The 25,113-nt window shown below is 43.2% G+C and overlaps 2 protein-coding genes across 2 annotated transcripts in view; one reads left to right on the top strand and one right to left on the bottom strand.

The window, feature by feature from the left end:
- The window catches only part of NDUFS8 (NADH:ubiquinone oxidoreductase core subunit S8), a 40,738-nt gene extending 36,935 nt beyond the window's left edge, over positions 1-3,803 (bottom strand). Inside the window, exon 1 of the mRNA XM_068110986.2 lies at positions 3,611-3,803. The gene's annotated coding sequence lies outside the window, so the exon portion shown is untranslated. The remainder of the gene's footprint in view (positions 1-3,610) is intronic.
- Positions 3,804-14,376: 10,573 nt separating this feature from the next.
- On the top strand, positions 14,377-24,441 carry LOC137424046 (sialate:O-sulfotransferase 2-like). The gene is made up of 8 exons (XM_078773559.1): positions 14,377-15,418; positions 15,569-15,683; positions 18,409-18,899; positions 19,051-19,235; positions 19,456-19,693; positions 21,872-22,066; positions 23,067-23,267; positions 23,393-24,441. The coding sequence occupies exons 1-8, from the start codon at positions 15,091-15,093 to the stop codon at positions 23,827-23,829; spliced, it is 2,190 nt and encodes a 729-aa protein (XP_078629685.1). The 5' UTR covers positions 14,377-15,090; the 3' UTR covers positions 23,830-24,441.
- The last annotated feature ends 672 nt before the right edge of the window (positions 24,442-25,113 follow it).

Here is a 25,113-nt window from a genome sequence, read left to right on the forward strand (position 1 = left end):
CATTAGGCTATCTCAGAGAAAAATGGTGACACGCACACGCACACACACACACTCAACCTAGTGAAACAATACTCATATAACATCCAAATGAAATTTGACCTGTATAAGTGTGCCAAGTGCACATTCATTCAAGGTAGACAAACAAAAACTGACAAAATAAAAATTGACAACTACAAAGATACAGTAGCTAGACAAAAATATGTCAAGCAAATGTGCAAACCAATTACCAAAGAATACCTGCATAGAACGAGGCTATCCTGAAAACATACCCATCTCCAAGGAGCAAAATCAAAGCCATAAATCAATTTGCAATACCAGTATTCCAGTAAAGCTACATAATAAACTGGCCACAATCAAAGATCAATAAATTGGATATCAAAACAAGGAAACTCCTCACTATCTACAAAATGTTTTACAAAAATCAATGCATCTTGAGAATGTACCTGCTAAGACGAGGAGAAGGAAGCGGCCTGATGGAGCTCAACCAAGTGCACAATTGGCCGAATACGTAAAAAATGCAACAGACTACCGAATCAGATTTGTAAGCAAACACGAAGACAAGAAACCAGAGAAGGTATCCCTAATCCACCTAGCAAAAATTCCCAAAGGCAGGTGCGAATAGAAGATGTCACACAAGAAACCAAAATGATTACAACCCCAACAATTGCAAAAAAGAAGAAAGAAAAATATAAAACATAATATCAACAAATAGACACCGACAACTGGGAAAACAATAAAACAGCAAAAAGATATTTAAAAAAAAAAAGAAGACTTGGACAGATTGGGAATAGACAAAAAGCTCTTTGGAATGGCTAAGAGGTGGTCAGCTCAACTGGGATGGAGAACAAATCATTATAAATGCCCAAGACCAAGAATACTACACCAACGGCTTTAAGAAAATGGCGGGACTGAGTCAATCGGACAAGTGTAGGTTCTGCAAGGTAGAAACAGAAAGTACGAGCCACGTCCTATCAGGATGTAAAAAAAACAAAACTCATGTCAGAGCAGCTGTACACTCAAAGGCACAACAAAGTATGTCGAGTAATTCACTGGCACATCTGCAAAAGTCTCAATATCCCAGTTCCAGAAAACTCGTGGAAACATGAACCAAAAGCAATCACTGAAAACAAGAAGGTAATGTTCACATATGACCGAATGATTCCATCAAGTGTGAACATGGAAAACAAATCATTGTGACCGGATATAGTACTAAGGTACAAAAAACAAAGGAAGGCATTGCTAATTGAGGTGAGGCAGTTCCCAGCGATTTTAGCCGAAACAACACAAAAATCAAGAAAATTACCAAATACCAAGACCTCAAAAATGAAGTAAAAATATATTGGAAGCTGAAGAGCACCAAAATCGTACCAGTGATTATTGGAGCACTGGGAATGATAAAAAAAGAACCTTAGAGAGATATTTAAAAACAATCCCTGGGAATATTACAGCAAAAGAACTGCAGTTGGAAGGTGTCCGGGGCTCAGTGACGATCCTCCAAAGCCCTCAGAACAAAACTTTGAGAATAAGAAAACGTCATAAACTTGTCCATGAATCATGATCACTTACTGAAATTGAGGTGGATACTTCAATGCCTGGGAGGACTCTGTTCCACCTTCTGAAACCAGCATATGGAGATAACCAACGACAGAACTATCAGGGATGCCTCTTTGTGGTGGTTGTACCCCTCCACTCCCCTACCCAAATGCAAGTCAGGGATCAAATCTTCCCCATTCTTCCCTGCTGCCAGAATTTGTCAAGGCAGCAGGGTCAGGGTCAGAGTGCCGATCGGTTCCGTTCCCTCTTGTCTCTTTTTCTAAGTCTGTCGGATACACCATCCTAGATGTGGAGGATCTCTGGGTCGATCCTGGGAGATCAATCAGCTGTTTCCATGCAGTGGGCTTGTTAAAGAGAACTGTCCGGGGCTATACAACGACCAAAACAAACACACACACACACACACACACACACACACACACACACACACACACACACACACACACACACACACACACACACACACACACACACACACACACACACACACACACACACACACACACACACACACACACACACACTATCACACACACACAGTATCACACACATGCAGACATGGTATCACACACACATGCAGGGACAGTATCACACACATGCAGACACGGTATCACACACATGCAGACACGGTATCACACACATGCAGACACGGTATCACACACATGCAGACACGGTATCACACACATGCAGACATGGTATCACATACACATGCAGACACAGTATCACACACACATGCAGACACAGTATCACACAAATTAAGACAGTATCACACAAATTAAGACAGTATCACACAAATTAAGACAGTATCACACAAATTAAGACAGCATCACACAAATTAAGACACAGTATCGCACACATGCAGACACAGTATCGCACACATGCAGACACAGTATCCCACACATGCAGACACAGTATCGCACACATGCAGACACAGTATCGCACACATGCAGACACAATATCGCACACATGCAGACACAGTATCACACACATGGACACAGTATCACACACATGCAGACATAGTATCACACACATGCAGACATAGTATCACACACATGCAGACACAGTATCGCACACATGCAGACACAGTATCGCACACATGCAGACACAGTATCACACACATGCAGACACAGTATCACACACATGCAGCCACAGTATCACACACATGCAGACACAGTATCACACAAATGAAGATAGTATCACACACATGCAGACACAGTATCACACAAATGAAGACATAGTATCACACACATGCAGACACAGTATCGCACACATGCAGACACAGTATCGCACACATGCAGACACAGTATCACACACATGCAGACACAGTATCACACACATGCAGACACAGTATCGCACACATGCAGACACAGTATCACACACACATGCAGACACAGTATCACACACACATGCAGACACAGTATCACACACACATGCAGACACAGTATCACACACACATGCAGGCACAGTATCACACACACATGCAGACACAGTATCACACACACATGCAGACACAGCATCACACACACACATGCAGAAACAGTATCACACACACACATGCAGACACAGTATCTTACAACACACTATCACACCGCATCACACACATCTCTTAGTATAGATATAAATCTGGATGATGGGAGAGCTCAGGTTTGGAGTGCAGCACAGGCGCGGTGGGTTAAATGTCCGTTTGGTCTCTTCTCGCCGTGTTATCGATAAGTTACGTTCATTACATGCCGAATACCAGGAAAACACGCTAAATCGATTAACAACGTCCTGAATTATACAAAATCACTACATTATATATTATTAATATTATGTAGTACAGTGCACACACTGGGCATAATGTTTTTATATTTTTTAATTGTACATTCATAACATAACATAAGCCTGTTAGTGTTATATAACACAGCAAAGCGCAATATAACAAATATAAAATGCTGTACGCATTATAACTACGGTACATCATAGATAGGAAGTAGTAGTACTAGTAGTACAACAACAACGCATTTAATAATAATCTGAAATACTAAATAGAGAAGCCGACACACCCGGTCCTTACCAAGACAAGAGGGCACGATTTTGAGGGAAACTTGTTATTCGACAGAAATTAGCTTTAAATAAATTCGTAAATTTTAAATTTACAATTCCACAAAACCATGGATATGAACCATTAAACCGAATAAAAGAGTCACCATGACCTTCTCATCATCTAGCGCTGTGATTGGCTTGGCTAACATAACAACGGGTCGTGTGAAGGAACATAAAACCGGAAACTCGTAATTTTAATATCCATTCTTTACAATGGTTTAGTTTTAATGACGTACATTGGATTCTTTTGCGGATAATTTCATCCGCACTTCGTAGTATTAAAATTTTATTTCAAATAAAAAGTAGTCAGAATGGGAATCATCGACCAGCTCAGGCGGAAGCATAAATAAGTATTATACACCGCTTATTTAGTTTCACTCTATCGTCGAACAAAATAAACAAATTAGGGTAAAGGTAAAGGTGGAAATGAAAGTACAAAAATGAATTGATAGTGACGATCATATATAACATATATATTATCATATTTATGAATATAGATTTTTTTTCCAAATGGAATTTTTATATTCACTAGTGGGCCCGTTCCCGTTGTACCAAATTTTCATTGGTCTTCACCGCCTTGTAGCATACCTGCCTGCCGGACTCGGGGCCTTTTTGGGTCCTCATAGTCTTTTGGGTCCTCTGGGTCTTTAATTGGGTCCTCGAGGACTTTTGGGTATTTTTGGTCCTTGGGGACTTTTGGTGTCTTCAGGGTCTTTTGTGTCCTTGGGGTCTTTTAGGACCTCTTGGTCTTTTGGGTCATCTGGGTATTTTGGGTCATCTGGGTATTTTGGGTATTTTGGGTCCTAAGGGATTTTTGGGTCTTCGGGGTCTTTTGGGACCTCTGGGACTTTTGATTCTTCTGGGTCTTTATGGTTTTTTGGGGTCTTAAAGGGTCTTCAAATGTCGAAGGGATCTCAGCAGTCTAAAGAGTTAAAAGGTACATTTCAAGAATACATAATTAATTAATTGTAGCGGTTCCCGCTGAATGTACACAATCGCCTTGCACCTGCCAGGACGCGGCCAGGGCGCGATCGCCATGCCGGGCTCGTCCGGACGGGCCCAGACGCACCTCTCCTGGGCATGCCCGGACTCGCTGTTCCCGGGCACGCCCGAACCTCCCGGGCACGCCCGGTCTCGTCTTTCCCGGGCATGCCCGGCTTGCCCGCTCTCGCCTTTCCAGGGCTCGCCCAGAGCGCCCGGGCACGCCCAGCCTCGACTTGCCAGGGCTCGCCCAGAGCGTCCGGGCATGCCCGCTCTCGCCTTTCCAGGGCTCGCCCAGAGCGCTCGGGCACGCCCAGCCTCGACTTGCCAGGCCGCGTCCAGGACGCCCGGGCATGTCCAGACTCGCCTTTCCAGGACTCGCCCTTGACACCCGGGCATGCCCGGTCTCGGTTTTCCCGGGCAAACGCCCCGGCATAAATGTGTATATATATTGCTGCCCGATAAACGGGCTTGTGAGAATACCTGAGCTGTTTTGTTTCAATAAAGCAACTCGGACGAATTCCGTCTTTGGTCGCGTCAATTCTTTCGACTCGCGTTGGAGCGCAGCTCCTTCATAATAAACGTTTTAATTAATAGACACAAAAGGTATGCCACACACACACACACACACACACACACACACACACACACACACGCGCGCGCGCGCACACACACACACGCACGCACACACACACACACATACCTCATCCATTTATAGTAGACGAGCGAGGTACGCATGCTATGCACGGGTGGGAAGCCAAAAGCAAACAAACAATGCGGAAATGGTGAATGCTAAATCATGGAACCAATAAATTCCACATTTCTGTGCAACCTTCAGTCGAACGGCAGACATGGACAGGTGGTTACATGTCAGGAGGTTACATGTCAGGAGGTTACATGTCAGGAATACATGCAAAAAACATATACAAATCAAAATTCACTGGTTGCAAAAGTATTCAGCCCCTTAAGTCAGTACTTGATGGAAGCACATTTGCACTACCATTGTCCCTTCTATCTCAACAAGTTTGCCAGTCCCTGCTGATGAAAACCAGCCCCATAACATGATAGTGCCACCACTATGCTGGACAGTAGGGATGGTGTTGACTGGGTGATGTATAGTGTTAGGCTTGCACCAGACATAACGCTTTCAATTTCAATTTTTGTGGACGTAACTCTTTCAATTTCAATTCCAATTTTTGTCTCATCTGACCACAAAACTTTTCTCCACATGCCTGCAGTATCATTAAGATGATTTTTCCGCAAACTCCATATGACCCTTTACATGTGTCTTTTTCAGGAATGGCTTCTTTCTTGGCACCTGTCAATAGAGGCCAGCTTTGTGAAGGGAACTGAATATTGTTGATTGATCAACACTGACCCCCATATCGGACATAGAGCCTTGCGGATCTTTCAAAGTCATTCTTGGATTTATAGTGACATCCGAAACAGTTTCCTGCTTGCCCTGCTGCTGCATTTGGATGGGCGACCTGATCTGGGTAGAGTTTGGGTGCTATGATATGTCTTCCACTTCTTAATGGGTTTCACTGTATTCAAAGGGATAATGAGGGACTTTGAAATCTTCTTATAACCCTCTCCTGAATGGTGCTTCTCTTCCACTTTATGTCTGACTTCTTTGGAAACCTCCTTGGTCTTAATCTTTGCCTTGTTCGTTGACCAAGTGAGTTTCACTTAAAAACTCCTTCGATAAGTGGGGGAGTTTAAATTTTGGGTTAAATCACTTTTTTTTTTTTCTTTTTTTTTTTTGTATACTGAATCGAAGCTCGTGAAAGAGCTGACATTTACTTCACAAACAAATCAACCAGACAAACAAAATATATAAAAAGAGGGAGCGGAAGACAAGAGAAGGGAAAGCACACAAACACTTGAGAGCACACAACATTTAAGAGCAGGGAGATGTGTGGGAGGGAGAGGGCTTGGGGGGAGGAGGCGTCGGAAGGGGGGGGGGGGTGGGTGGGAGAGGTATAAAACACAAGGATACCAAGGACTTCCAGGACAGAAGTTGGTATTTCAAAAAAGTGGAATTGGGGTGAAATTAGCGGGGATAGAAAAGATCAAGGTTTTGGATGGGGGAAGATAAGAGATGGTGGTGAACAGCTGTTTTAAAGACCTGGAGGGTGGAGTGGGATTGAAGAGAGTGAGGGAGTTTGTTCCAGAGGCGGGAGAAAAGAGGAATGAAGGAGTGAAGGTGAGCAGAGAGTCTTGATTTTGGCAGTTTAACCATAAGAGGGTTGCAGGCAGATCTTGTGCGACCTGTAGGAATATTTGCGGGACAGAGCCCAGAGAGAGCTGGGGGGGGGGGGGGGGGCAAGGCCAGAGAGGAGTCGGTAGAAGACGGAAAGACCACCAACCTGCCTGCGGTGAGTGAGTGAGAGGCCCTCGGAGTTAGCTTCATCGCGGGAGATTCCAATGATTCTGAATGCTTTGGTTTCAACAGCGTGAAGACGAGCTAGGTGTGAGGCAGGAGCACCAGCCCAGAGGGGAGAGCAGTATTCCATTGAGCTGCGGATGAAAGCCTTGTATGTGGTGAGTAGCTCAGGTGTGCCAAGGAAGGACTTCGCACGACGGAGGATGCCCAGTCGGCGACTGGCTTTGGAGGCCAGATTTGAAATGTGGTTTTCCCAGGAAAGATCATGGCAGATAGTGACAGAACTCGAGTTCGAGAACTCAAACAGAACCCAAAAGCTCGAGTGACAGAACTTTTGACAGAACAGAACTTTTGGGTTAAACATACGGTATCTATATAATAATAGCGTAAGGACTCGACTTTGTTATCCCTTTTACGCCGCACCCAGTGACCCGATGCCCACGGCACTAATGGATTTACGATCTACGAACCGCGCTCTTTGTTTATCACATACAGCCATACTCGAAAAATCTGAATTAGCCGACGTTGGGGCCCAAAAGCATCCGATTAACTGCCGATACGACGCCATCTTACGACGCCATCGTATTGGCGTCTGCTGGGCGAAGGCGAAGCAAGCCGTCCGCTGATTGGACAGGCGAAGGCGAAAGCAAGCCGTCCACTGAGTGGACAATCCAGAGCATGCATTTGTGCCGGTGTCGGCGATCGTTGTTCATATACGCACTCTTCATTCTCATCTTTCTTCCTAACTCTTACTCGTCTTACTTACTTCCTAAATCCCCTATGCCATCCATAATGGTACACTCTATCCATACACCACATCCTCCCTTCCGTGGATGTTCCACGGGTTTCGGCTAGTACAGATGAAACCTATTACACTTATTTCGTAACTTTTCAAACAAATAATTATTTTAAAAAGTAAATTAATAATAACAAAGTAAATTATAATTTACTCCTGAATTGATTTAGGGATAATTAGGCAAACGCTTTGAATACTTATGAAACTGAGAGCTATCTATTTTTCTCTGTTAATCTAACTTTTCACATTTTATCTGCATTTCTTTAGCTTTATCACTTTAGAGTAGTTTGTGAAGACTCATATATGAAGTTTGATTTTTAAAGCATCATGAAATAAGCTCAGGGGGCCTAAAAATGGGAAAGCTTTGGAGGGAGGTGTTGGAAGCGAATACATTTGCAGGCCATTGTAGATCGAGTAGAACTTTAAATTTACTGCACATGCTTTAGAGAGAAGTTACTTGGAACTTTTGGTTCCACCACTGCCTATATCTTTTTCTGTCAAGGCACCCACAATATTTGTAAGGAGGTTGTTCCATTCATAAATCACCCTATTGGTGAAAAACCGTGTTTCTGGTGTCGTCTGGATTTATTCTTGTACAATTTTAGAGGATGTCCTCACGTAGTAGTAGGGGTGCTTTTTGAAGCTAAGAAGAAAAGTTTGAATGATTTTTGGAATTTGGGGTGCCAGAAAAAGCTTCACTCTTCACGAAGGACACCAGGAGATCTTTAACATCTACCAACTAATGCTAGCAGATAGTACACGCAGTTTAACATTCATCGGAGGGACGGTATACATCAACTAATCACCCTGCACGTGAAACAACAGGATGACAGTTTATAACAGGGTCAATATTCGAACCCAGGCTAGATAGCTCAGAGGTGAGTGTGCGTACCTCTAGGACATCCTGCCAGTCCGGAGTGGAAGAATATCATAAGAATAATTCCGTTGTTATGAACTCAAAATCCACAGTGATAGGCAGGCCGTGAACTCAATTTCCACAAACACATCTCGTCAGCTATACTTAACGACAACCAAATACATGGGATTATTACAATAACTTTTTCCCACACAGCAAGAGAAATACTATACCAATCGTCTCCACAACCCTCCCTGGTCAGGCCCTACCTTGAGTATGGGAACATATCCTCTGGCATACAAGATCCAAAGTTGACGGAGGAAGGACTGAGAAAGTTCAGAGTTGGGCAACTAGAGTAATACCAAACTGAGGAGACTCCCATATGAACGGTGGTTGGAGACCCTAAATCTTCACTCTGTACCACTGGCACCGCAGGGGTGATATGATCACAGTGAACAATCTCTTCTATGGGATACTATGATTGTTGACCAACTACACAGCGGAATAATTGTTTATGGGACATTGGGACATCCTCTTTCCTTAGAGGCCTTGATGCATTTCACCTCATCTAGGGGCAGAACCAATATAATATTTGGTGGTTCTAAAACCTTCTGGGCGACACTTTATAGCGTTTTTAGAAGACACCTCCAAATCGAATAAAGCAGCAGTACATAATGTAGAGGCATCAATGGTGAAGATGTCATTGAACTAATTTCTGATCCTGTTCATGACACTGGGCGAGCAGAGTCTGAATGTGCCATTGATCCTGAATTCTGATTTGTGATTTTCTTTAAATGAGTTCAGCATTGAACACAGCATGAGATCTCCGTTAATCTATTCTATCCTACAATCCTGACCTGTGGACTTCAGAGAGAGGTTTCTGCAATGTTCAAATAACTTAAGGGCTTGAATACCAGACTGTGATGTGATATAGGCCTAATAGTCTCAAGATATTTTTTAAAAAATTAACATTTTGTGCGGGACTGCACATAGACTGCACATACGAGTCATGGAACCTCAATCAAATGTAGGGGATGCCACCCAATCTCAACGCAGTTGCTTTCCACTTGCTTTATCCACCAAAAGAGGAAAATCTTGCTTACAATGTAGACTGCGCATGATGACGAACTGAGGAACCCTCAGCTTTCTCCACTGTACTTCAAACATACCAGCAATAAGACCAAATCCAGGGTCCGCATCATCCACAAACTTACGGGGACCTGCTCTGACTGCAATATACTTGCGCCGTCCCGATATCAATGAGTATATTGGTCTTTGGATGGCCAAGAGGTGCTCACTTGTATGGTGCAATAGCCCACACACAAGGCTTGTTGATGTATACAAATTAACACAACTCTGTTATTGGTCGGTGGTGCACAAAAATATACAGGTACGTATACTCACCATATACAGGTATCATATACAGGTATATAAAATATACAGGTGTTGTTGTTGTTGTTGTTGTTGTTACTCACCTAGCATGGCATGGATGCCTCCGCATGGTGCCATTGACTAATAGTTGATCATAAATTTCTGCATCAATGAAAGTCTAGGCATAGATCAAGAATCGCTTGGATAGCCAATGGGACTGCACCGAGTTATCAGGAATTTTAGATACTAGCTTCCAGAAGACCAATAGCAATCAACCTCCTGGATGTAGATAAGAAACCTGATAGGGCTGCAGATTGAGCACAAAATGAGGGTGAAGTGGCAACGAGCTTCCTACCAGCTAAGTTTGATATTTTTAATAAAGTATGGGCCCTGACTACTTCACACACCAAAAATACCCAGAATCCCCTTGGGGGAACGTGTTCAAGATCCTGATCTGACCTGAAGGTTTGTTCATATGCAAAATGAGTAATCATGAGCTGAAGTAATCCTCCAGAGAGACTGCATCTTGTAAAAAAATTATTTATTTATTTTGCAACTGATTTAAAATCGAATGCTGTAATTCCTGTATTTGTTATAACGTTACGTTTGAGTCTCCTCTCAGTCTCTCAATACTGGATGTGCTACTTGTGTTTGCATAAATGAATGAATATCCTGAAACTTAAAACAGGTCAGAATAATGTCTTTGCATTTCCAAAGAGACCTTTTGTTTGGCTTCGTATTTTCCCTTACTTCTGCAAATGGAACGAGAATCTCACTCGGTAGAGCACAAACCTCCACCAGGCTAAACAGTTTATGTTTTGTATCCCACTGATAGGCCTGAATATACCGGATCTGCATTCGGACCTGAACCAAAATCGAATCGGCTTGTTCTTGTCGCCTAAACAACTCTTTCACCAAGTTTAGTCCGATCCTGTCCACAACTTTTTGAAATATCGCGATATACAGATCTGTCGTTGTTGGCCCTTTCTCTCAATGGTGAAGGTGGAGTCACTAAAAAAAATTCCCGTATGCGGATCCGTATTCGGATTTTCACCAAAACTGAATCGATTCGTCCAATTGGCAAACATCCGGCTTTCCACCAAGTTTCGTCCGGATTCGTCCACAACTTTTTGAAATATCGCGATATATCTGTCGTTTTTGGCCATTTATCGCAATGGTGAAGATGGAATCACTAAAAAAAATTCCCATATCCGGATACGTATTCGTATTTTCATGAAAATTTAAGCGATTCGTCTTTGTCAAACACCCAACCTGTCCACCAAGTTTCCTCCGAATCTGTCCACAACTTTTTGAAATATCGTGATACATCTGTCGTTTTTGGTCCTTTCTCTCAATGGTGAAGATGGAACAACTAAAAATAATTCCCATATCCAGATCCGGATCCTGATTTTCACCAAAACTGAATCGATTCGTCCAATTATCAAACATCCAGCTTTCCACCAAGTTTCGTTCGGATCCGTCCACAACATTTTGAAATATCGCGATATATCTGTCGTTTTTGGCCATTTCCCTCAATGGTGAAGGTGGAATCACGAAAATAAATTCCCGTATCCCGATCCGTATTCGGATTTTCACCAAAACTTAATCGATTCGTCCAATTATCAAACATCCAGCTTTTCACCAAGTTTTGTCTGGATCCGTGCACAACGTTTTGAAATATCGCGATATATCTGTCGTTTTTGGGCATTTATCGCAATGGTGATGATGGAATTACTAAAAAAAAATCCCATATCCGGATACGTATTCGGATTTTCACGAAACTTTAAGCGATTCGTCTTTGTCAAACACCCAACCTGTCCACCAAGTTTCCTCCGAATCTGTCCACAACCTTTTGAAATATCGTGATATATCTGTCGTTTTTGGTCCTTTCTCTCAATGGTGAAGATGGAACAACTAAAAAAAATTCCCTTATCCAGATCCGGATCCTGATTTTCACCAAAACTAAATCGATTCGTCCTTGTGAAACACCGAGCTTGTCCACCAAGTTTTGTCCGAATCCGTTCACAACTTTCTGAGATACCGTGCTCACAAACAGACAGACAGACAGACAGATATAACCATGGACATTGGTGGTGGAATGTTCGAACTGCAGCTTTTATACATCGTCCTAACCATATATCCATAGCAAACAGCAATGGAATAAATTTCAATCTGATTATATATACATATATATTATATATATATATATATACATATATATATATATATACATATACATATATAAATATATATATATATACATATATATATATACATATATAAATATATATATATATATATATATATATACATATATAAATATATATATATATATATATATATATATATATATATATATATATATATATATATACATACATATATATATATATATATATATACATACATATATATATATATATATATATACATACATATATATATATATATATATATATATATATATATATATATATATATATATACATACATATATATATATATATATATATATATATATATATATATACATATATATATATATATATATATATATATATATATATATATATATATATATATATATATATATATATATATATATAAAAACAATATGTATTTTTTTTTTTTTTTTTACATGGGGTAACAGGACATAAGGTCCACGTGTACACGATGTACACCCTGTGTTTTATAAGAACGCCATTTTCCCAGATGTATATATCTCACTCGGTATTTATAATATCAATAGCAGGACATGATGTTACTTCTTTGTGCAAATCCTTATATAATCCGCACAAGCACTCCCTGAACCTGCCTCGTTCCCTTTGTTTGGAATACTATGGAGTACACACACTTCTCCACCATCAATTACTTACACCGACATCATCGATGCTTGAAGTGCAGTGTAAGCTCTCAAAAGGAAAATCATTACTCAGTGTCAATGTGAATATCTGAAGTTGAAATGGCATCCGGTTCATGTTTTCAAGAATCTGTAACCGATGACGTATACTGTGATTGCTCGATTGTTTGGATTTCATGCTGGAATCCGCTTTAGGTCTGGATGAAGATTCCGATCCCTTCTTCCTATTCCTTGTCGTGCTAAGCCAAGATCACATGGTACATGATGGTTACCATGGAAGCCTCTGGTGAGGATTTGGGATGTGTGGAGGGGAGGGTGGGAGTGCGACGGAGGAGAAGCAGGAAGATCATTAACATTCTAGGTCTGGTGCCTGGGATGGAGCGGGAAGGGGAGCAGAAGGGGAGGGTATTTGTATATAGAGAGAGAGAGAGAGGGAGAAGGAAACATAAAGAGGAGGAGAACGAGGAGCCGAGTGTCAATGAGAGGATATCGACATAGAAATAGATAAGGAGAAGAAGGAAAAAAATGATGGAATGAGGGGATGGAGAAAGGGGGCAGGGAAAGGGAGAATTTTAAATCCTCTCTTCCTACACCACCTCCCACCTCCCCCAACCTCCCTTCCGTCGCACAGCCCCTGCATGTGTGTGTGGAGAGAGAGAGAGAGAGACGAAGAGATTAAGACAAAATGGACAAAGAGACAGCTACTGATATCTAAGGTAAGACTCAGACAGTCAGTGCCCTAAACACACCATTTGAACCATGGTTGAAGTGGTATCCTAGTCTTGCAGATGAACTGTGTAGCGGGGATCAATATGATCAGTGTGGGCACAATGGTGAAGCTGCATTTGAAAGACAAAGTCGTTTTCTCCAAAAACAACAATATCCAAGCATGCTGTGTTCACAATGTCAATCTACATGTCACCATCACACTGTATACGCTCATGCATGTACACATCATCATGTTCATCATCTTCCTTTACGAGCTCCATTTGCATGTCTAACACTTCCCTGACTTCCATCACGTTTTCATTTCGAATGCCAATTCAATCCGACTTGGTGTCCGTAAATACTGTTTGTCGGAGTGTTTGGGTCTGTCTGTGTAGCATTTGTCGATTTGGGGGTACAGCAGGGTAATTCCAGTTCTCTCTTTCCCGAGTAATATCCTTGTCTATTTCATTTAAGCAAAGTCAAGGTCAAAACGGAGTTTCGTAGCTCATCGTCAAGCTGTTTAGAGAATGAAAGCTGGAAGTTTTTGAACATGTGATCAATGTTGGGAATTCGGTACAAAACCAAATCATATTTCTGGGAGGTCAATCGTCATATTTGACGATAGCCCTATTGCACTAAATATTTGTTTCAAACTACAACTTTCATGCAAAGGATCACGTGACAGTTTGCATTCCTCGGTTCATAAATTATGATAATTATGCAAATGAGATGCATATTGTTAATCATGCCTCATGTCTTCCCTGCTGGTGTGTGTGCAGTTGCCATATTGTATGTTGGAGTCAACGGCACTGTGGCAGATTACTGAGAGGGGGTGTTCGACTTTGTTTTTTTGCTCGAACAGGTAGGAGGAAGAAAGAATAACATGGAGGGTCGGAAGGATTAAAGGCAGGTAACTAAAAGATTGGAAGCACTCCGGTCCTATCTACAGACTTCTCTATCTATGTCTCTTAAACTCCGAGCGTCAACATCTCCGGGTCAAACAATTTGACAGTCAACTTCTCAGGCCCCTTATGTTCTATCTCTCATCAGATCCATCTTCAATCCAGCTATTTGCATCCGCAGACGCAGTTTCTCGGTTCCTCAGCAGGCAATCACCACAGACATCATCTCTGCAGTCGTATTCCAAGATTTCAACATCCCTTACCAACACTTGAGTTCACCACTTCAAGATCAATAGCTTCTCAAGAACCGTTCTCAAGCTCAAACGATCACCAACTCAAACTTTATATAAACCTTCCTGCTTTTCAAAGTCCTTGCTCCATGTTAGCTTGGTTGTTCACTTCCCAGCTTTCCTGTTTTCTTATAGCTTCTCAAGAACCGTTCTCAAGCTCAAACGATCACCAACTCAAACTTGATATAAACCTTCCTGCTTTTCAAATTCCTTGCTCCATGTTAGCTTGGTTGTTCACTTCCCAGCTTTCCTGTTTTCCTTTCTCTCCAACTCTTTGAGATTTCCCCAATCTCCCTGCACAATGCCTCGTCGTTATTGCTTCTTTGGACCTTATTTGCCCAGGCCTCGAGGTCTGAGATCCATAGTCGCGGTATCCTTATACATTACCATGGGCTGCTTGTTGTTCACCAGCCCATCTCTGCTGCCTTTTCGTGATAAAAGACAACCTAGAGATAGAAGGGCAGTCGTGCTTCCCTCTTCACCTCAATTTCCTCCATTTTCCCCTGGTGGACGGCTGGGCTACACAGGACCGCACTGGTTGAGAGCGACAAGGAGGGTTGGTGCTGGAGCTCGGGGGATAACATCAGCTGCTGCTGCTTGGAGGGGAGCGAAAGGCGATGAAGGAAGAGGTGGGTGATGGATAAAGGGAACCCGGAAGTGAATTTGATCGAGTTGTGTTGCGAGGCAGCAGTATGGATTCTTGCCTTGTTACCGTATGTAAATTATCATTTAATACCTATAACTGATTTCAATGTTTTCCACCTCACTCTCTCACCTAGCTACCTTTGTGGGCTGCATACCTGACTCTCCAGTACAGCGGTCACTTATTGGAGCAAAACTTTATGACTACCACAAAATGTCTGTACCACGCTGCCTTGCTTACTGCAGTGACAGGTACTTCACTACAAGCTCCTAACTTCCGCTCAGGTCTTCTCAATTAATCTTCACTTCACCCGTAATCTCCTAAATATCCCCTCATCAGGCTTCTTTGATATTGAGGTCCTTCTCAATGTCCAAACTCCAAGCTTTCTCTCTTATAAACCTCCAGACTTCCACGTTTTATAACTTTTCAGAAAATTATTATCGGTCACTTGATTATATGACATTGAAATGATAATGCAAAACATATTTTAACTTGTAGTTGAGTTTTATGTTTGAGAGAATGATTTATTCAGTGGTGGTCTCGGTCTTTACCTCAAGTCTAATCAAATTGCTTTCTCCTATACATCATAACTAGCAAACCTGTGGGGCCCAGTCTCATGTTATTGTTGCGTTGTTTGTAGTTCTAATTTTTTATTTTGAAATCCCAAGAATTGGCAAAACAGGTACAGTAAGGGTGTGATGAGGTCACTTGCCAAAAGCCAATCACAGTGCACCTAGCCGCTTCGTACATCCAGTCAGCAGGGTCTTGTGACTTGTTGCCGACCGACACGATGCATATAGTTCACACTTGTTTTGTCTGGGTATTTATCAATGTGAATAATGAAAATGTTTCAGCCAAAATATTTTTTCTCCCTACTCTGCACTTCCTGAGTCCTTGGCGATCAATATGGTGCTATTTGAAACTTTGTGCAACCAGTGGTTGGGTAAGAGATGCAAAACTGACACGCAGACATCGAATCTTATTATATAGAGAATGAGCAGGGGTACTTGGCATTGCCCGGTGCTGTACTAATCCTGTTGGCATTTTCAATAAATCATGTTTTTTTGTGGGGGCCTAAAACACTTCCCCACACCAACTAATGCCATAGTCACATATGATGCTGCCGCCGCACGGTTCTGCGGTCAGCGGTTTGTAGATGGGATTTTTACAAATCGTACGGCTTTGCGGGCTGCGGCAGCAGTGTTCACAAATGTTACGGGGTCCGCACGGCAATCGGAAAAGTCATGAAATCAAAATGCGTGAGGAGACCGCAAGACGAACCGCGAGGCGCCCTCACGGCGACCGCAAGGCAATCGCAAGGCGCCCGCATGGTTGTTGCGGCCGCCGTAAGGCCGCCGCAAGGTTTGCGATACTACATGCGGTGGGGTTGCGGCCTACGGCCTAGCGATTTCCGAAAAAAGTTTAATGTCAAATTTAAAAAATCGTAAGCCCCTGCGACGAGCAAAAAATCTTGAGATCGCCTAACGGCTACCGTATCTACCGTGCGGCCACCGCACGGTTATGGCAATTTTGGGGACTTACGGCCGCCGCCAACACGCCGCAGGCCATTTGTGACCGAGGCATAAGGAATGGGGTCGGGATAATTTAAAACGACCTGCCACGTAGCTACAAAGGCTTAGGCACTATTGAACGATTAAAAAAGTCTTCGCCTAAATCACTCACTGGCACTCATTCATGAACGACTGAAAGTTTCACGAAGATCCGTTTGGCCATGTTTGAGAAAAATGGTGACTCACACAAACATTTCTCTTATACAGTAGTTATAGATACGAGGAAGCCAATGTGTTCTGGTACACTGGTGTAATAATCTATCTCTTTACTAGTACCCGACTGCAAAGCCGCAATGAGCCGGCGAAGCCAAAGCCTCTTGTCACTATTTTACCTATCACTATGGCATCAGTAGGTTAGGTAGTTGGTTGTAGGTAGGTGTAGTAGGTACCGTACCTCGTTCAAAATGACACCATTTGCATTCTGGATGAGATTTAAATTTATAAAACTTCCTTCTTGATTAATTTGGTGAATTCCGTCTCAATTTCGGATATTTCCGGCCGTGAAAAACTATCCCCTACAGCCGCGAGATTTCTAAAAAATAATTCTTTGTCAATTTTAGAATATTTGACGCCGTTTTCAGCCTCCGAAACGCGGTACCGGTAATAAGCTTTTTTGAAACATTTTTTCAAATACTCGAATCTTATTGGTTCCGGTGTTTGGTGACGATTTTCGTTGAAGATAACCAGGGCCTGTGCGGGCCCGGGGAACGAGGTTGGTCTTAAAGTATTTTAATTACAAATTAGAGGTGCATAAGATGGTGAATCAAAAAAGACGGGTGAAAAAAACTCCTATTGAACTTTTTTGCAATTTTTTTATGCATACTTCCGCATCCGGAAGATGGCGGCCTCCATGGAGCGATTTGGTTTTTGAAATATTTTTTCAAATACTCGAATCTCATTGGTTCCGGTGTTTGGTGACGATTTTCGTTGAAGATAACCAGGGCCCGTGTGGGCCCGGGGAACGAGGTTGGTCTTAAAGTATTTGAATTACAAATTAGAGGTGCATAAGATTGTGAATCAAAAAAAGACGGGTGAAACAAACTCCTATTGAACTTTTTCGCAATTTTTTATGCATACCTTCGCATCCGCAAGATGGCGGGTTCCATTGAGTGATTTGGTGCGTCAAAGCATCGAAATTCTCAAGGGATCCAGCAAAATCTGGCTTTTCAACATAATACGTACGCGTTCATTCACAACACCGGCTTCGCCGGCTATTAATTTATATGGGTAATACATCGGCAGCATAGCAACATGCCACCAATAGCCAGGTGCTGTATACTTAAGATACCATTTTAAAAACTACATTAATGGCAATTATCAACTTAAAAACAATCTTATAAAACAATTGCAATTGTGATGAATTGTGATAAATAATTACTACTACTTCATGTTCTCCCTCCTGCAGAGGATTTCAATTTGCTGGCTTGGAATTTGGGGCAGAATGTTACTGTGGAAACAAGTTGGAGGCTGGAGAAATGGGGGTTAAAGGTGTAATTGGAAGAGTGAATGGGGAGAAAGGGACAAGAAGAAGGCAAAATGGGGGTGCTAGGGTGGAGCGGCAAGCTGGAGGACATGAAGGACGTGATGAAAAGGCAGTGAGCAATGAGGATGGAGTTAAGACTTGGGAGTATAATAACGGAATAGCTGAACAGGAAAATGGACCCAGGAAGGGCAGAGCCATTGGACTTAATGATAAGGTGAAGAAGAGTAAACAGGAGGATAATATTGGAAGGGAAGTCTCAATGAGGGGTGGGGAGATCCACAGAAGCCAAGTGAAGGACAACAAGGAGGGAGCCTGCAACATGCCCTGTAAAGGTCAACCAAGTGCTACGTGTGGAGGAAACAGCTACCTCTCGCTTTACTCCCTCGACGCTGTGGTCCCATCCTCACGCTCAAGTAAGCGATGCTCTTCTGTTTCATATGTAGTACAAGTGCAACACTAACTCTCCCAAATAGCTATCAAAGTTTGCTGTCCGCCCATTGGTTCTTATACCTAAACTGCTATTGACTGCACAAGCTATTCCCATTCCATTTTGTGACCTTTCAGAACAACATCCAGATCTTTGGGGGTGTCTGGAGCAATACACAAGTCTTCTGAAGCCCCAAATCCCCAAAAGACAGTCGAACTACACTCAACACTCAAAATCCATAAAGCCTTCAACCCTCACAAAATCCCTGGATATTCTCCCAAATATTACTGTACCTGCTTGCCGAGCTCATTGCAGTGGAAAGGTGAGTGGCGTGTTAGCTAAATCCACAAATTACCAACACGTACCTTATTAAGGGACCATTAGACCTTGAGCATTAAACCTGATGGAAATTTTCAATATTACAATCTGTAAATGATAATTTATACATATTTATATGCCAGGTAGTGGTTCAAAATATTGTACAAATGCAATCTGTGAGTGATGCATTAGAACCTGAGTGGTTTCTCCCTTTTCTGCACCAGTCACTGCCATTTGCGATGATAATGGGATCCTACTGCCTCTGTGTTCCACCATCTTCTCTGCTGCTCCCCATGGGGGCTGAGGGGGGTCAGTGCATTGGGGGCTGGTGTGGAGGACGAACAGGCAGGTGCATGGAAAAACAGATTGCTGTGTACCATACTCACTTGCCAGGTGTGATTTACAGTAAACATGTACAGATGACAATTCTCCCTGAATTTGCAAAATTATCAATATTGTTATGTTTGTAGGGGGAAGACAATGATTACCTTAGCACCAGGTAGAGTGTATAGATTAGCATGCTCCGATTGTCATGAAGAAGAAGAAGAACCACCATGTAATAAGTAGCGAATTTGTTTAGCCCGGATGTCGTTTAAGGTGTATCTTCGTTCCCATTACAAGGAGTGGGGTATGTTAATTAGCTCAGGGATTATGGATAATTTATCTTTGTTTGTCATTACCTCTGTCATTTATTTCCTATGTCCCTTTTGGCACCACACCATAGACACATAGCCAAAACGTGCATTTAAACACTCCTAATTAATAAAAACCTACCGGAAGCCAGGACATTCAGCGGTGCCGCTGATGACATTGACTATGGAAGCGCACAGGACGAGCAGGCCGAGGGCCACACCCAGAAGGGCAGTGGTTGGTCAGGGTTTTGATTGGCACAAGGCCGGGGTAAGATGGGACTTGCTGATAGGAGCAGGGAAGTATTGGTAGGGAGCAACTCACTGATTGGCGAAGCGCCCCAGATGACGTCAGAGCCTGGGTGGTGAAGGAATGCGCTAGCGGACATTTTCCTCTCTTCTTCTTGGCTTTTCGCTCCAGCGGACATTTTGCACTCTTCTCCTTGGCTCCTCGCTCTGACCAAATTCCCTCTTGCGCTTTCTCATACTGGACCTCGTACGAACGGTGGACTTTGCTCTCTGGCTCAAGGAAGCTCATCGCGGACCGGCCGTGTTCCGACATCTTGCTGGTGGTCGTGAGGAGGAAGGGCCATGGACTGGGAACCGCGGGTTTTCAAGCAGGAACGGCGAGTGGACAGGCCCGTTCGATTCGCGCGTGAGACCTGGAGTGAGCGTGACACACAGCGAGGCCTGGTTTTTGCCGCCCACGCGCTGTGCAGAAGAGCGAACGCATTTTCCTGCGAAGGCCTGAGACGATTTTGACGACCCCTGATGAGACACCCCGGCCAAGTTGAGTTAAGTGCACACAGACACCTATTTAATTTCAGTTATTTTTCCCTTTTGTCTGTCTTTGGATCTGTTTGTAGGGACGTCCCAATTTCGGAATTTAGTTTATCACGAATTTTCTTTGTACCAGCCTTTATTTAAATAAACCTGTTAATTTTGTACATTTTAAATCCGTTTTCGTTTGAGTTATTTTTTTCAGGTGTGGAGACGTCGGGTGAAAGCCGTTCAGGTAAGGCTCTGGCTTCCTCTCTCCCTCTTGCTCCCCCACGCGTATTATCCACCATTTGATTGAACGCCTCAGAGTAACAGCTCGATTGGTCATCCGTGCTACCCTAAGGTGTTCACCAAGGGTAGCCACGCTACAATATTAATAACAACAATAATAAATAGATATCTGTGATCACAAAGCGATTGCCAAGGGTAAGCCTCCTCAGACCCGGTGACCGGGAATTGGGGGGAGAGAGGGGGATGGGAGTGGGAGAGGTGTCTTACCCTCGATGATCGCCCATGACTTACCCTTGGCCCATAATCCAATGATGGCCATATTTTTTTCAGGAGAGCATATTACCTTGAACCTCAACATTTAGGGATAGGAGGGGTGAAAATAAAAAGGTGTCCCCATCTACATTCTATCCATAAAACTCAACATCATGAAATTGAAGGAAATGTTTTCAAGTTATGATCAAAAAGGTGTTTTTTGTTAATTAGGTCACAATCCGAAAAAACTAGGTCAAGGATTCCAATCAAATATCAGGTGCACAACTTCAGTGCAGGTACGCTATGATAATGCAAGAACATATTGGAAGGCCAAGTGGTCTTTGAGATACCACATTGGCAAAATGGAGGGATGACAAAAAACATGTTTTTATTAAGACCGCCATTTGACCTTGACCTCTAACCCGGAGTAGTATGATGTAAATCAAGTATTAATGTGCCTTGCTCTCGGCTATCTAGACAGGGCAATTTCGCTCGGCTCAGCCAAGCCCTAGTCGAGTTTTATTGAAAATTAAAAAAATTGGGCGTGTATAACCTTAAAATTAGGTCAAGGTCATAAATATGTCAGCAGATAGTTCTAGGGCCATGAAAATAATCCCTGAAGTATTTGGCTGAAATTGAAGTTGGTCCTGCAACTCTAACTTAACCCCAAAAGGACTGGGGGTAGGGGGCATTCCCAAACCCCCAGTCTTTTGAGGCTCTGAAAAAGCCCAGTCCCTTCAGGGTTAAGGGACATGTAGTTGTACGTGTGTGTTTACAGACAGAAGTTGCCTTTCTCGTCGATTACTTCCACAGCGATCTCCTCGGCTCTTTGCTCTTGCCTCATTTCCTGGAGCTGGAAACACATGGCTCCGCCATCTCCTGGAGCTCACGACGGGATATTACACTGGAAGCGTCTATTTTGATGGAGCACTATACAGCAAGGGTGGGTGTTGTTAAGCTGTGGAACCTGAGAGAGTAAAATAAAGAATGGGGATCTGTGGCATAAGGAATTCGGCTGTTGGGTTTCCAAATCAAATGGGTGGAGGATTCACTGGGATGGTGGGAAGAGTTCAGCCACTCCCCATGTATGAAATGTCCCATACACAGTGCCTCCTACAGCCTCCCCTAACCACACCCCTACTATTGTGCCATGGACTGGATCATGTCGAGGTGTGCAGACCAGCTGGGAATTGTTGCCGGTAGAGAAGCCATCATCGATATACTTTATGTAGATGATGCTGCCCTGTTTGCGAGAGACCGAACAGCCGGCCATGCTCAACCACATGTTCAACCCAGGCTTGCTGAAAGCCTAAGCCTCAAACATTCATGGCATAAGCAAACAAACCAAGGTGCAGAATGTTGCCATCCCCCCCTCCACCTCACATTACCTATCTCCGGCATGGTAATGGAGTCAGTGCACCACGTCACCAACCAGGGCTCAAATATTTATGCATCTGGATACTGCAGCCCTGATGTACATAGACAATCCGGCATAGATGGCTCTGTCATGGGGCAACTTGATGCCACCTGGAAACAGCACTGTCTTAGTTTCAGATCAAAGCTCCGCATTTACAGAACATGCGTCCTGTCCTACCTGTTCTCCTCTGTGGTTGTAAGATCTGGACACTGGATTTGCCATGAACATTTACCATGGTCAGCAACCTAATCATACATGGCATCGTCCTTGAGGACGCACAATACTCTCTTGACTGCACCAGTGTGATTGGCCTTAGCCCACGTGAATGTTAACAGAAGGCAGACGACCACCAGTTGTGGAGGTCGTGACGCCCCTTAGTTGGGCATGCGGATTGATAGTAGTAGTAGTATCCAAGTGAGATGATGGATTACTTTGAGATAACTACAAAGTATTTAATGGGACAGAGCAGTAAGGTTTATAAGAGTAGGGTTGTATTTTTATCTCGACATACATCATTCCATTTCAGGTTTTCGTGGAGAGAGGGAGCCTTGGGCAAATGGTCGCCTTCTGGCCATCAAGACCCATGAGAGTGGATGGCGAGAGATGGCGATGTTTGATGGTGCCGTTCTGCTCATTCGTAATCCATATCGTTCCCTCACGGCAGAATTCAACCGCAGGCATGGCGGCCATCTTGGATTTGCTGCACCTCAACACTGGCTTGGAAACGGTGGGTTCATCTGGCCACACAGTATACTTTGAGCTGTGAATTTCAGATTAAATAACACAACACACTTCCTACCATTGTACAAACTTCCACCTGCTAATTATTTTGTGCCACAATCGGTTTCCCAGAGTGGCCAGAATTTGTGCGTGCATATGCACCATGGTGGGCATCCCATGCACTTGCCTGGCTCCAGCTTCCTTCGACTCAACTCACTGTCCTTCATTATGAGTCTCTGCTCCAGAACCCAGCACCTGCACTCCAACGAGCAGCACAATTTCTAAGCGTCCCAGCTCCAGCAGCTCGCCTCCTCTGCACCCTCGCGCTCCGGGATGGCGGTTTTAAGAGAGGAGAAGGTGGCCACCATATTCCGTCTTCAAGGGTACAGGATCCTTTTACACCCGAAATGAGAGACGTCATCGAAGGTTTCATTCGAATTGTGGACTCAGCACTCCAGGAAAGAAACTTATCAGGATTACCCGGTGACTACTGCTGCCGCAATGTGAAAAGTCACATGACCCCAATTCTAACTCATGACCAGAATCCTAACCGGGTGCCCGAGACATAATTGCTTAACTGTTACTTTGAACCAACAGCATCATAATTCAGATTCTAACTTTTAACCAAAGTTTAGGAGACTGGATTCTCAACAAGTCAGTGTTCTCTATGGGTAGGCCAACATCTACGGGCAGTCATCAGGACAACCCCCCACATCCCGTTGATGAAAGGCACCCAAATTACAAATACAGTTTATTACAACTTTTAGGCAATAATTTTGGCATGTAAATTAATATTTTTGGTTTTCTAACCGATGGAAAAAAGATCAGCGTGGAATTTACCCTGAAACTGGAACGTTCATTTCAGGGTCAGTATTTGTGGTCCACCATCTGAGATTCTATGTCTGGATACTCGAGGTTCAGTGTGTGACCTGGAGGTCCTGTTGATATTCTCATCAGTCATACACATTGCACATCACTTTCTCTGCTTTGTAAAGATGGTTTGAATAAAAGTAATTTATTATAGTTAGAGGTCAGGCGGCCTCACTTGGTTGTGTTTTTAATGCAAAGCTGATGATCATTTTAATGATTCTGGACTCGAGTGAAACACCAACAATGTAGACTCTGGAAACTGATATCCATGTTGGTTTTGTTTTTAGTTCGGAGGATGTGGGTGTTGGCGTTTTTTTATAAGCAGCAGTCACCCGAAGGTCACCCTCATGCAGTCTTGTTCTTTCGGATGCAGCACGAGGCTGTGGGATGGCATCATTGGCTGAGGGCACGGCTGTGCCGCTGATGCAGTGCCCTCTGCTGGTTAGGGTAGGAATTTGTAATTTGTCGTTAGCTCGCCGACACTTCACGAAGGACACCGTGGGATCTTTAACGTCCACCAACTAATGCTGGCAGGCAACCTCATGCAGTCACCCAAAGGCATTTTCTGAGTCAACCATGAAGTTGGACCAGTAGCACATAATCAAAACCGGCCAGGCCAGGGCAGATCGTCTCTTTCCTGAAGGTTATTATTGAACGAGCTGGGTTTTAGACAATCAAATTAGCAACATGGTCATTCTCTTGACACTGGCACAGTTCACCCATACAATACAGACACTTGATGTTTCTGCCTTCAGAGAGAGTTGAACCCACAACTTCCAGGATGATTGTATTTTCCTCACCATGGATCGGTGTGTCCACATACATCAGCAAATTAATCCAGATGCAGCAATCACCTCACAAACTCAAAGGGAAGGGTGTCATTGAAATTCCTTTTTTTAGGAAGTGACTTCATGAGGCAGGGAGGAAACAGGCGAATGCATAGCAACTCCAAAATTGAAGTGAAGGAACTGGAGAGAACATCG

This window comes from Myxine glutinosa, chromosome 3 (assembly GCF_964187855.1).
Source record: "Myxine glutinosa chromosome 3, kmMyxGlut1.1, whole genome shotgun sequence".
Taxonomy (NCBI): Eukaryota; Metazoa; Chordata; class Myxini; order Myxiniformes; family Myxinidae; genus Myxine; species Myxine glutinosa.